At 49.7% G+C, this 13,280-nt stretch overlaps 1 protein-coding gene across 1 annotated transcript in view; it reads right to left on the bottom strand.

The window, feature by feature from the left end:
* The window catches only part of hacd2 (3-hydroxyacyl-CoA dehydratase 2), a 33,421-nt gene that overhangs the window by 9,507 nt on the left and 10,634 nt on the right, over positions 1-13,280 (bottom strand). Inside the window, exons 3-4 of the mRNA XM_067987066.1 lie at positions 4,627-4,645; positions 647-735 (exon numbers count right to left, since the gene is read on the bottom strand). Of these exons, the coding sequence (XP_067843167.1) occupies positions 647-735; positions 4,627-4,645 (108 nt within the window). The remainder of the gene's footprint in view (positions 1-646; positions 736-4,626; positions 4,646-13,280) is intronic.

Here is a 13,280-nt window from a genome sequence, read left to right as displayed (position 1 = left end):
GTTGACTCTTAATGCAAGCCACTCAGCTGTAAAAATAGGCAACTGGGGACAGGCAATAAATACGGCGGTGCCAGCGTCATTTACCTCCCAGACAGCGAGAATTTTTTAAAAAACCATTTACCTCAATGGCCTGCACACCAGCACGTCCAACCACTGAGTTACATCAGGTTAACTCTTTTCACATAGTTTCTGCTGTTTGATGACAAGGCTGGTGAACACATTGCCCCGGGTCAAACCGGGGAATACAGGCCAGGAAATACCCATGTTCAGGCCCTGATCTGATAACTGGGTAAGCAGTAGGGATGCTGCAGCTAGCCTCAATACCACTGGATTAAGAGAGGTGGGGGGGGGGGCAGGGGAGATTTGGCCAAGGTTCCCGCCACTAATCACTATCAAGTGACATCTACCTCCACCATCGGAAAGGGCGTGCACCTGGCTGTCAGGACAGGATTGGGCTTTACTGCGATGCCTTCTGTGGTGGAAAAGGCTGCCAGCACATTGTAGGCTCACATAAGGGAGGCCGCTTGATTGAGGTACCGGAAGGTAGCCTGTCCTAGAAAGGAGTCAAGGAACAGGGTGGAGGAGTATCCCTAATTACCAAAGGGAAGGTTACTGGAACACACGCTGATACTATAGAACCCCTTACCTGTTTCACACTGTGTGTAACTGCCCAGGTCAAGAACACCCGCGACATCACCTGGAACACAGTCAGGAGCAGGGAGGATGGAACGATTCCTGTGAAACAACAACAACAACTTGCATTTATTTAGCGCCTTTAATGTAGTAAAACATCCCAGGGCGCTTCACAGGAGCGATTATCATACAAAACTTGACACCGAACCACAGAGATATTAGGACGGATGATCAAAAGCTTGGTCAAAGAGGTAGGTTTTAAGGAGCGCCTTAAAGGAGGCGAGAGGAGGAGATAGCTGGATGGGTTTAGGGAGGGAATTCCAGAGCTTAGGACCTAGACGGCTGAAGGCACAGCCGCCAATGATGGGGCGATGGAAATCGGGGATGCGCAAGAGGCCAGAGTTGGAGGAGTGCAGAGTTCGGAGGGTTGAGGGACTTGGGTTCTGAATACAATGAAGTAACCCAAGAGAATTAGCAAGTAAAGCATGATTTTAAAAAAAGGTTTCTGTGACCAGCTCAGTTCTGCAGTCACTTGCCCTTCGAGCTTGATTTAAATATGTATCAGTAACGTGAAATGCACTGGTTTTTGACATTTGCCATAACATTCACAACCAGACCCAAATAAAATAAAAAGTGCCCCGTGAAGCTCCCCCTCCCCATTGTTTACTTGGTAAGTACACCTCCCTGTGTGGTACTGAGCCACACAGACCAGCACTTTTGGTCCCCCTGGTCTGCATTGAGTTCATAGAATCATACAGCACAGAAGGTGGCCATTTGGCCCATCGTGTCTGTGCACTCTCTTTGAAAGAGCTATCCAATTAGTCCCACTCCCCCCCCCCACCCCGTTCTTTCCCAGAGCCTTGCAAATTTTTCCCCTTCAAGTATTTATCCAATTCCCTTTTGAAAGTTACTATTGAATCTGCTTCCACCGCCCTTTCAGGCAGTGCATTCCAGATCATAACAGCTCGCGTAAAAAAAAAATCATCTCCCCTCTGGTTCATTTGCTAATAAATCTGTGTCCTCTGGTTCCGGACCCTTCTGCCAGTGGAAACATTTTCTCCTTTCTCACTCCATCAAAACCAGTCATAATTTTGAACACCTCTATTAAATCTCCCCTTAACCTTCTCTGCTCTAAGGAGAACAATTCCAGCTTCTCCAGTCTCCCCACATAACTGAAATCCCTCATCCTTCTGCAGGGCAGTGAAAGGGGCACTACAATTGGCCTCAGTACTCATAGCCTAAGGAAGCAAAAATCATCCCGAGTAGGAATCCTTGGGGGATTCCTACTGTGATCCCTCTTCACTGCAGTAATGTATTTATGTGTAGAGACTGTAGCTCCACCAGATGGCATGAGTCAGATATTGCAGCATTGTACCAAAAGGTGCCACCGGTGTCAGAGGAAATCTAGAAAGAAATTGAAAGTCGAAAGAATGCTCCAGATTCAAAAAACACAGAATACCAAGCAGCATCTGTACTCTACTGAAATACCGTGCGCTTGTCTTTTATTTAAGCATTGTTCCTAACGGAGGACCTATGCTTGCTGCATTGTGCTGTCCATTTCCTCCAACGGTGGCTCAGTTCTTGTGCGCCATTTTTCCCATTCAATTTGGCGCTTAGTTCCCACGTGAAAGGGATTTTAGTCTGCACAGCATGGCGGCACTTAAGGAGAGGTTGAAGAGACTTTTATAGCCCGCCTCTCCTTCCCCCATGACCCACGTCAGACACGCTGCACCTGGTATCCCTGGGGTTGCATGCCTGAGCTGGGATTGGGATGCTGTTCAACAAGAGATTGCTATTAGTAAGGAGTTCCCATCAAACAAGTGGAAAGGCCCGAACCACTGATCCCTCCATTCCCTTTTCCTTTCTCACTGTGGGGAAGCGCCTTCCTATATTTGATGCTCACCGTGTGGGGTAAGGTCAGACACAGACCTGCGGCCCATCGATCTGTGGCATTGTGCGCATTACCATATTCCAGAGAGTGGCCCTTGAGCAAGACTTGGTGCAGAGCTGGAGTCTCCAAACCTTTGTGGGCTACTTAGGTGCGTACCACGGGGCAAAAGAACTCTGGTTTAGGATTGTTGAGAGCAGACTTTCCAGATCTGCAGGATTCTAACAACACAAACTAGCACGAGAAATTTAAGTGCAGTTAGGACTTACTGACTTGCCAGATCTCAGAGGTTGCGTGTTAGTAACACTGTCGTAAACTATCAACTTGAATCATTTAAAAAGAGCGTTTTTTTCTTTAGAAAGGACAGAATCCTCTGGTCGGTAACCAGAGGACACAGATTTAAGATAATCAGCAAAAAATCCAGGGGGGAAAATAGGAATTTTTTTTTTAAAACGCTGAGAGTTATGATCTGGAATGCACTGCCTAAAAGGGAGGTGGAAACAGATTTGACAATGACTTTCAAAAGGGATTTGGATATATACTTGAAAAGGAAAAATTTGCAAGGGCTATGGGGTAAGAGAAAGACGAGTGGGACTAATTGGATAGCTCTTTCAAAGAGCCGGTACAGGCACAATGGTCCGAATGGCCTCCTTCTGTCCTGTTTGATTCTATAATACAATTGTGCCTCCAAATAACATTAAGTGTTTTTCTGCTTAAAAAAATTTAATTGACAGGCCTACAAGAATCGAGGAGTGTAACTGGTCGAAGAAAACTTTAAAAGCGCACGACGAGTTTAGCATTGGTACTAAACAGTTTCAACTTCGTACAGACAATGGGTTTGGGGGGCGTAAATCAGGTGCAAAGGAAGTGGAGCAAGACTGTCTCTCTTTGTGCCTTGTTCCAGTTTCAGCCAGCACTCACACTACAGCCGCACCGACATTACAGGCTGTAGGGCAATTGCACTCTTAAATTAACACCTGGTTTGCTGTTGCGATCCAGGGGAGCAGGGACCGAGAGTATCAAGACATCCCATAATATTTTTGAGGTTTGTAATCCGAGTGGTAGTCTCCAGTGCAGAAGCGCAGATTCTGACAGACAACGGCAGAGCCAAGAAAATTTTTAAAAAATGAATGGAATGAGAAGAACTAGCAAAGGGTTTTTTTTTTGGGGGGTGAATTTTAGCATTCGTCAAGGTGAGATTTTTGGACTCTATGGGAATCAAGGGATATGGGGATCGGGCGGGAAAGTGATGTTGAGGTCGAAGATCAGCCATGATCTTACTGAATGGTGGAGCTGGCTCGAGGGGCCGTATGGCCTACTTATGTTCTTTTGTGATGGATATCTGTGCCGGGAATGGATTACTTTCCACCTTTAGCATCCGGTGTCAGCATCATCCACTCTCGGGTCAGGAATATCAAGGCCAGATGCAGAATCAAACCTCCTCCACTCTGTCCCAAGTATACCCTCAGCCCCAACTTCAGGGAAGCACGCTCTATTGTGTTAGTGTCGTCCTATGTTTCCCGTATCGGCTATCCCTGCCGCCTCCGAGCGAGTGTGAAAACTCGCAACGAATCGCACATCAGTGCCCTCGCAGGACTTAGTTGAGGCGACCCAAAACTCATTTCACTAACAAGACTCAGACAGCTGTTGCATCTCAAACTGTTTGAAACCCAGCTTGCAGGTGAAAGGCGTGCCAGTTAACCCACTGAATCACGCAGTGCTGTCTCTTTCCGTCCTTACCCCAGGAATACACTTTAAAAATAATTGATTTTGAATCGGCATATTGCTGGAAAGAGTCACAATGCTAGCGAGATCCACCAACAGCAATTAGAAAATCATGCTCTTTTAAGTTAAGTAACTAAACCAGGGTATTATTTTTGTTAATATAGATCACACATGGCGTTGCTCACTGTGAGCTGGAGGTACACTCTTATCATAAGGGTGTCATCAACAACGTGCGATGGGAAAGTGTCACGGGAAGTGTGACACTTACTGAAAGTGCCCGCTGTACACAAGAGTCTTAATATATTACAGAAGAAAAAAAGCCTATTTTTAAAAAAATGAAATGGCTACCTTGTTCTTGGGGAATAGAGGTGCATACATACCTACAGCACAATGAAGGATCTGAAAGAAACAAAATAAGAGACAAATATTTAATAGTGTGCTCCTACTCCTTTATCGATTCATAAACCGAATTATAGAATGTACAGGACTGGAAGAGCTCATCAGCTTCGCCACAAGGTTCTAAATATCCCACTCACCGCCTCGCTCACACCTCAATCCCACTCACCGCCTCGCTCACACCTCAATCCCACTCACCGCCTCGCTCACACCTCAATCCCACTCACCGCCTCGCTCACACCTCAATCCCACTCACCGCCTCGCTCACACCTCAATCCCACTCACCGCCTCGCTCACACCTCAATCCCACTCACCGCCTCGCTCACACCTCAATCCCACTCACCGCCTCGCTCACACCTCAATCCCACTCACCGCCTCGCTCACACCTCAATCCCACTCACCGCCTCCCTCACACCACAATCCCACTCACCGCCTCGCTCACACCTCAATCCCACTCACCGCCTCGCTCACACCTCAATCCCACTCACCGCCTCGCTCACACCTCAATCCCACTCACCGCCTCGCTCACACCTCAATCCCACTCACCGCCTCGCTCACACCTCAATCCCACTCACCGCCTCGCTCACACCTCAATCCCACTCACCGCCTCGCTCACACCTCAATCCCACTCACCGCCTCGCTCACACCTCAATCCCACTCACCGCCTCGCTCACACCTCAATCCCACTCACCGCCTCGCTCACACCTCAATCCCACTCACCGCCTCGCTCACACCTCAATCCCACTCACCGCCTCGCTCACACCTCAACCCCACTCACCGCCTCGCTCACACCTCAACCCCACTCACCGCCTCGCTCACACCTCAACCCCACTCACCGCCTCGCTCACACCTCAATCCCACTCACCGCCTCGCTCACACCTCAATCCCACTCACCGCCTCGCTCACACCTCAATCCCACTCACCGCCTCGCTCACACCTCAATCCCACTCACCGCCTCGCTCACACCTCAATCCCACTCACCGCCTCGCTCACACCTCAATCCCACTCACCGCCTCGCTCACACCTCAATCCCACTCACCGCCTCGCTCACACCTCAATCCCACTCACCGCCTCGCTCACACCTCAATCCCACTCACCGCCTCGCTCACACCTCAATCCCACTCACCGCCTCGCTCACACCTCAATCCCACTCACCGCCTCGCTCACACCTCAATCCCACTCACCGCCTCGCTCACACCTCAATCCCACTCACCGCCTCGCTCACACCTCAATCCCACTCACCGCCTCGCTCACACCTCAATCCCACTCACCGCGTCGCTCACACCTCAATCCCACTCACCGCGTCCCTCACACCTCAATCCCACTCACCGCCTCGCTCACACCTCAATCCCACTCACCGCCTCGCTCACACCTCAATCCCACTCACCGCCTCGCTCACACCTCAATCCCACTCACCGCCTCGCTCACACCTCAATCCCACTCACCGCCTCGCTCACACCTCAATCCCACTCACCGCCTCGCTCACACCTCAATCCCACTCACCGCCTCGCTCACACCTCAATCCCACTCACCGCCTCGCTCACACCTCAATCCCACTCACCGCCTCGCTCACACCTCAATCCCACTCACCGCCTCGCTCACACCTCAATCCCACTCACCGCCTCGCTCACACCTCAATCCCACTCACCGCCTCGCTCACACCTCAATCCCACTCACCGCCTCGCTCACACCTCAATCCCACTCACCGCCTCGCTCACACCTCAATCCCACTCACCGCCTCGCTCACACCTCAATCCCACTCACCGCCTCGCTCACACCTCAATCCCACTCACCGCCTCGCTCACACCTCAATCCCACTCACCGCCTCGCTCACACCTCAATCCCACTCACCGCGTCCCTCACACCTCAACCCCACTCACCGCGTCCCTCACACCTCAACCCCACTCAACGCGTCCCTCACACCTCAACCCCACTCAACGCGTCCCTCACACCTCAACCCCACTCACCGCGTCCCTCACACCTCAACCCCATTCACCGCGTCCCTCACACCTCAACCCCATTCACCGCGTCCCTCACACCTCAACCCCACTCACCGCCTCGCTCACACCTCAATCCCACTCACCGCGTCGCTCACACCTCAATCCCACTCACCGCGTCGCTCACACCTCAATCCCACTCACCGCCTCGCTCACACCTCAATCCCACTCACCGCCTCGCTCACACCTCAACCCCACTCAAGGCGTCCCTCACACCTCAATCCCACTCACCGCGTCCCTCACACCTCAACCCCACTCACCGCGTCCCTCACACCTCAATCCCACTCACCGCGTCCCTCACACCTCAATCCCACTCACCGCGTCCCTCACACCTCAATCCCACTCACCGCGTCCCTCACACCTCAATCCCACTCACCGCGTCCCTCACACCTCAATCCCACTCACCGCGTCCCTCACACCTCAACCCCACTCACCGCGTCCCTCACACCTCAACCCCATTCACCGCGTCCCTCACACCTCAACCCCATTCACCGCGTCCCTCACACCTCAATCCCATTCACCGCGTCCCTCACACCTCAATCCCATTCACCGCGTCCCTCACACCTCAATCCCACTCACCGCCTCGCTCACACCTCAATCCCACGCACCGCCTCGCTCACACCTCAATCCCACGCACCGCCTCGCTCACACCTCAATCCTACTCACCGCCTCCCTCACACCTCAATCCCATTCACCGCGTCCCTCACACCTCAATCCCATTCACCGCCTCGCTCACACCTCAATCCCACTCACCGCGTCGCTCACACCTCAATCCCACGCACCGCCTCGCTCACACCTCAATCCTACTCACCGCCTCCCTCACACCTCAATCCCATTCACCGCGTCCCTCACACCTCAATCCCATTCACCGCCTCGCTCACACCTCAACCCCATTCACCGCGTCGCTCACACCTCAACCCCATTCACCGCGTCCCTCACACCTCAACCCCATTCACCGCGTCCCTCACACCTCAACCCCATTCACCGCGTCCCTCACACCTCAACCCCATTCACCGCGTCCCTCACACCTCAACCCCATTCACCGCGTCCCTCACACCTCAACCCCATTCACCGCGTCCCTCACACCTCAACCCCATTCACCGCGTCCCTCACACCTCAACCCCATTCACCGCGTCCCTCACACCTCAACCCCATTCACCGCGTCCCTCACACCTCAACCCCATTCACCGCGTCCCTCACACCTCAACCCCATTCACCGCGTCCCTCACACCTCAACCCCATTCACCGCGTCCCTCACACCTCAACCCCATTCACCGCGTCCCTCACACCTCAACCCCATTCACCGCGTCCCTCACACCTCAACCCCATTCACCGCGTCCCTCACACCTCAACCCCATTCACCGCGTCCCTCACAGGAACGTAGGAGCAGAAGTCGGCCATTCAGCCCCTCGAGCCTGTTCTGCCATTCAATTAGATCAGGGCTGATCTATACCTTAACTCCATCTACCCTCCTTGGTTCCGTAACCCTTAATATCCTTGCCGAACAAAACTCTATCAATCTCAGTTTTGAAATTTTCAATTAATCTTGCCTCAACAGCATTTTCTTTTTTGGGGGTCGGGGGAGGGAGGAATGTTCCAGATTTCCACTCCCCTTTGTGTGAAGAAGTTCTTTCTGACATCACCCTGAATGGCCTAGCTCTAATTTTAAGATTATGCCCCCTTGTTCTGGTCTCTCCCACCAGAGGAAATAGTTTCTCTCTATCTACCCTATCAAATCCTTTAATCATCTTAAACACCTCAATCAGATCACCCCTTAATCTTCTATATTCAAGGGAATACAGGCCTAGTCTATGCAACCTGTCCTCATAACTTAATCCTATTAGCCCCGGTATCATTCTGGTGAATCTGTGCTGCACCCCCTCCAAGGCCAATATATCCTTCCTGTGGTGCGGTGCCCAGAACTGAACTCAGTACTCTAGATGGGATCTAGCCAGAGCTTTGTAACGCTGTAATATAACTTCCACCCCTTTGTATTCTCGCCCTCGAGATAAAGGCCAACATTCCATTAGCTTTATAAATTAATTTTTGTATCTGTCCACTAGCTTTTAGTGATTTCTGTACTTGGACCCCTAAATCTCTCTGCTCATCCACAGTTCCTAGCTTTTCGCCATTTAGAAAATACCCTGATCTATCTTTCTTAAGTCCAAAGTGGATGACCTCACACTTCCCCACATGGAACTCCACCTCCAGAGTTTTGTCCACTCATTTAATCTATCAATATTGCAACCTTCTGTTCCTATCTACACTATTTACTGGGCCACCTAACTTAGTATCATCTGCAAATTTAGATGTACGGCTTTCTATTCCTTCATCCAAGTCATTAATAAATATAGTGAAAAGCTGAGGCCCCAGTACAGATCCCTGTGGGACACCACTAGTCACATCCTGCCAATTTGAGTACATACCCATTATCCCTACTCTGTCTCCTACCTTGTAACCAATTCCCAATCCAAGCCAATGGGTTGCCTCCAATTCCATGCGGTCTCATTTTTGTTAACAGTCTCTTATGTGGAACCTTGTCGAATTTTTTTTTTCATTCATGGGGTGTGGGCGTCGCTGGCAAGGCCGGCATTTATTGCCCATCCCTAATTGCCCTCGAGAAGGTGGTGGTGAGCCACCTTCTTGAACCGCTGCAGTCCGTGTGGTGAAGGTTCACCCACAGTTCTGTTAGGAAGGGAGTTCCAGGATTTTGACCCAGCGACGATGAAGGAACAGCGATATATTTCCAAGTCGGGATGGTGTGTGACTTGGAGGGGAACGTGCCTGCTGCTCTTGTCCTTCTAGGTGGTAGAGGTCGTGGGTTTAGGAGGTGCTGTCGAAGAAGCCTTGGTGAGTTGCTGCAGTGCATCCAGTGGATGGTACACACTGCAGCCACAGTGCGCTGGTGGTAAAGGGAGTGAATGTTTAGGGTGATGGATGGGGTGCCAATCAAGTGGGTTGCTTTGTCCTGGATGGTGTTGTTGGCCAGGGGCTGCAGAAATTACTGAGTTTATTCCAAACTGCTGACACACAGGCAAAAGCAACTTTTGAACTGGAGTAACCTGAGTTCAGTCGCTGGCCTGAGCTGGCTGGAACCGGTTTGAATTAGCTAAGTTTTGTGAAAGACAAAGGAGATGTGATAAGACACAAGTCCTTATTTAGAAAAGAAGTAATGAGGTAATGCTACCTAAGTCCTTGGGACAGAGCCAATGAGGAGAAGACACGGATTAGGCGAGCAAACCTAAACCAACGGGAGAGAGACAGCACAGCTTGAAGAGATAAGATTCAGAATAAGAATGAAGGATTTGGGGCGTGGAGCCAGCGAAGACTCTGGAGACCTAGTGGGTGTGCGTTTAGAATCATAGAAGTTTACAACATGGAAACAGGCCCTTCGGCCCAACATGTCCATGTCGCCCAGTTTATACCACTAAGCTAGTCCCAGTTGCCTGCACTTGGCCCATATCCCTCTATACCCATCTTACCCATGTAACTGTCCAAATGCTTTTTAAAAGACAAAATTGTACCCGCCTCTACTACTGCCTCTGGCAGCTCGTTCCAGACACTCACCACCCTTTGAGTGAAAAAATTGCCCCTCTGGACCCTTTTGTATCTCTCCCCTCTCACCTTAAATCTATGCCCCCTCGTTATAGACTCCCCTACCTTTGGGAAAAGATTTTGACTATCTACCTTATCTATGCCCCTCATTATTTTATAGACTTCTCTCAGATCACCCCTAAACCTCCTACTCTCCAGGGAAAAAAGTCTCAGTCTATCCAACCTCTCCCTATAAGTCAAACCATCAAGTCCCGGTAGCATCCTAGTAAATCTTTTCTGCACTCTTTCTAGTTTAATAATATCCTTTCTATAATAGGGTGACCAGAACTGTACACAGTATTCCAAGTGTGGCCTTACTAATGTCTTGTACAACTTCAACAAGACATCCCAACTCCTGTATTCAATGTTCTGACCAATGAAACCAAGCATGCTGAATGCCTTCTTCACCACCCTATCCACCTGTGACTCCACTTTCAAGGAGCTATGAACCTGTACTCCTAGATCTCTTTGTTCTATAACTCTCCCCAACGCCCTACCATTAACGGAGTAGGTCCTGGCCCAATTCGATCTACCAAAATGCATCACCTCACATTTATCTAAATTAAACTCCATCTGCCATTCATCGGCCCACTGGCCCAATTGATCAAGATCCCATTGCAATCCTAGATAACCTTCTTCACTGTCCACAATGCCACCAATCTTGGTGTCATCTGCAAACTTACTAACCATGCCTCCTAAATTCTCATCCAAATCATTAATATAAATAACAAATAACAGCGGACCCAGCACCGATCCCTGAGGCACACCGCTGGTCAAAGGCCTCCAGTTTGAAAAACAACCCTCTACAACCACCCTCTGTCTTCTGTCGTCAAGCCAATTTTGTATCCAATTGGCTACCTCACCTTGGATCCTGTGAGATTTAACCTTATGCGGTACCTTGTCAAAGGCTTTGCTGAAGTCCATGTAGACCACGTCTACTGCACAGCCCTCATCTATCTTCTTGGTTACCCCTTCAAAAAACTCAATCAAATTTGTGAGACATGATTTTCCACTCAAAACCATGCTGACTGTTCCTAATCAGTCCCTGCCTCTCCAAATGCCTGTAGATCCTGTCCCTCAGAATACCCTCTAACAACTTACCCACTACAGATGTCAGGCTCACCGGTCTGTAGTTCCCAGGCTTTTCCCTGCCGCCCTTCTTAAACAAAGGCACAACATTTGCTACCCTCCAATCTTCAGGCACCTCACCTGTAGCTGTCGATGATTCAAATATCTCTGCTAGGGGATCCGCAATTTCCTCCCTAACCTCCCATAACGTCCTGGGATACATTTCATTAAGTCCCGGAGATTTATCTACCTTGATGCGCGTTAAGACTTCCAGCACCTCCCTCTCTGTAATATGTACACTCCTCAAGACATCACTATTTATTTCCCCAAGTTCCCTAACATCCATGCCTTTCTCAACCGTAAATACCGATGTGAAATATTCATTTAGGATCTCACCCATCTCTTGTGGTTCCGCACATAGATGACCTTGTTGATCCTTAAGAGGCCCTACTCTCTCCCTAGTTACCCTTTTGCCCTTTATGTATTTGTAGAAGCTCTTTGGATTCTCCTTTGCCTTATCTGCCAAAGCAATCTCATGTCCCCTTTTTGCCCTCCTGATTTCTCTCTTAACTCTACTCCGGCAATCTCTATACTCTTCAAGGGATCCACTTGATCCCAGCTGCCTATGCATGTCATATGCCTCCTTCTTCTTTTTGACTAGTGCCTCAATCTCCCGAGTCATCCAAGGTTCCCTACTTCTACCAGCCTTGCCCTTCACTTTATAAGGAATGTGCTTACCCTGAACCCTGGTTAACACACTTTTGAAAGCCTCCCACTTACCAGACGTCCCTTTGCCTGCCAATAGACTCTCCCAATCAACTTCTGAAAGTTCCTGTCTAATACCATCAAAATTGGCCTTTGCCCAATTTAGAATTTTAACTTTTGGGCCAGACCTATCATTCTCCATAGCTATCTTAAAACTAATGGAATTATGATCACTGGTCCCGAAGTGATCCCTCACTAACACTTCTGTCACCTTCCCTTCCTTATTTCCCAAGAGGAGGTCAAGTTTTGCCCCCTCTCTAGTCGGGCCATCCACATACTGAATGAGAAATTCCTCCTGAATACACTCAACAAATTTCTCTCCATCCAAGCACCTAATGCTACGGCTGTCCCAGTCAATGTTGGGAAAGTTAAAGTCCCCTACTATTACCACCCTATTTTTCTTGCAGCTGTCTGTAATCTCCTTACATATTTGCTCCTCAATTTCCCGTTGACTATTTGGGGGTCTGTAGTACAATCCTATCAAAGTGATCTCTCCCTTCTTATTTTTCAGTTCTACCCATATAGACTCAGTGGGCGAACCCTCGGATATATCCCCTCTCACTACTGCCGTGATGTTCTCCCTAATCAAGAACGCAACTCCCCCTTCCTCTCTTACCTCCTGCTCTATCTTTCCTATAGCATCTGTACCCTGGAACATTGAGCTGCCAGTCCTGCCCCTCCCTTAGCCATGTTTCAGTAATAGCTATAACATTCCAGTCCCATGTACCCATCCATGCCCTCAGTTCATCTGCCTTGCCCATCAGACTTCTTGCATTGAAATAAATGCAGTTTAATCTGGACTTCCCTTGGTCTTTGCCCTGCTTTCTCAGACCAACTGTCCGGTCATGTTTTGTACACTCTCCCTTACTGCCTTTTGTTTCTGTCACCACTTTACTTCCCACTGACTTCCTGCATCGGTTCCCATCCCCCTGCCACATTAGTTTAAACCCTCCCCAACAGCACCAGCAAACACTCCCCCTAGGACACTGGTTCCAGTCCTGCCCAGATGCAGACCGTCCAATTTGTACTGGTCCCACCTCCCCCAGAACCGGTTCCAATGGCCCAAGAATTTGAATCCCTCCCTCTTGCACCATCTCTCAAGCCACGTATTCATCCTAGCTATCCTGTCATTTCTACTCTGACTAGCCCGTGGCACTGGTAGCAATCCTGAGATTACTACCTTTGAGGTCCTACTTTTTAGTTTAACTCCTAAC

The sequence above is a fragment of the Heptranchias perlo genome, chromosome 7 (assembly GCF_035084215.1).
Source record: "Heptranchias perlo isolate sHepPer1 chromosome 7, sHepPer1.hap1, whole genome shotgun sequence".
In the NCBI taxonomy this organism is placed as follows: Eukaryota; Metazoa; Chordata; class Chondrichthyes; order Hexanchiformes; family Hexanchidae; genus Heptranchias; species Heptranchias perlo.
This window is presented reverse-complemented; position numbering and strand designations above follow the sequence as displayed.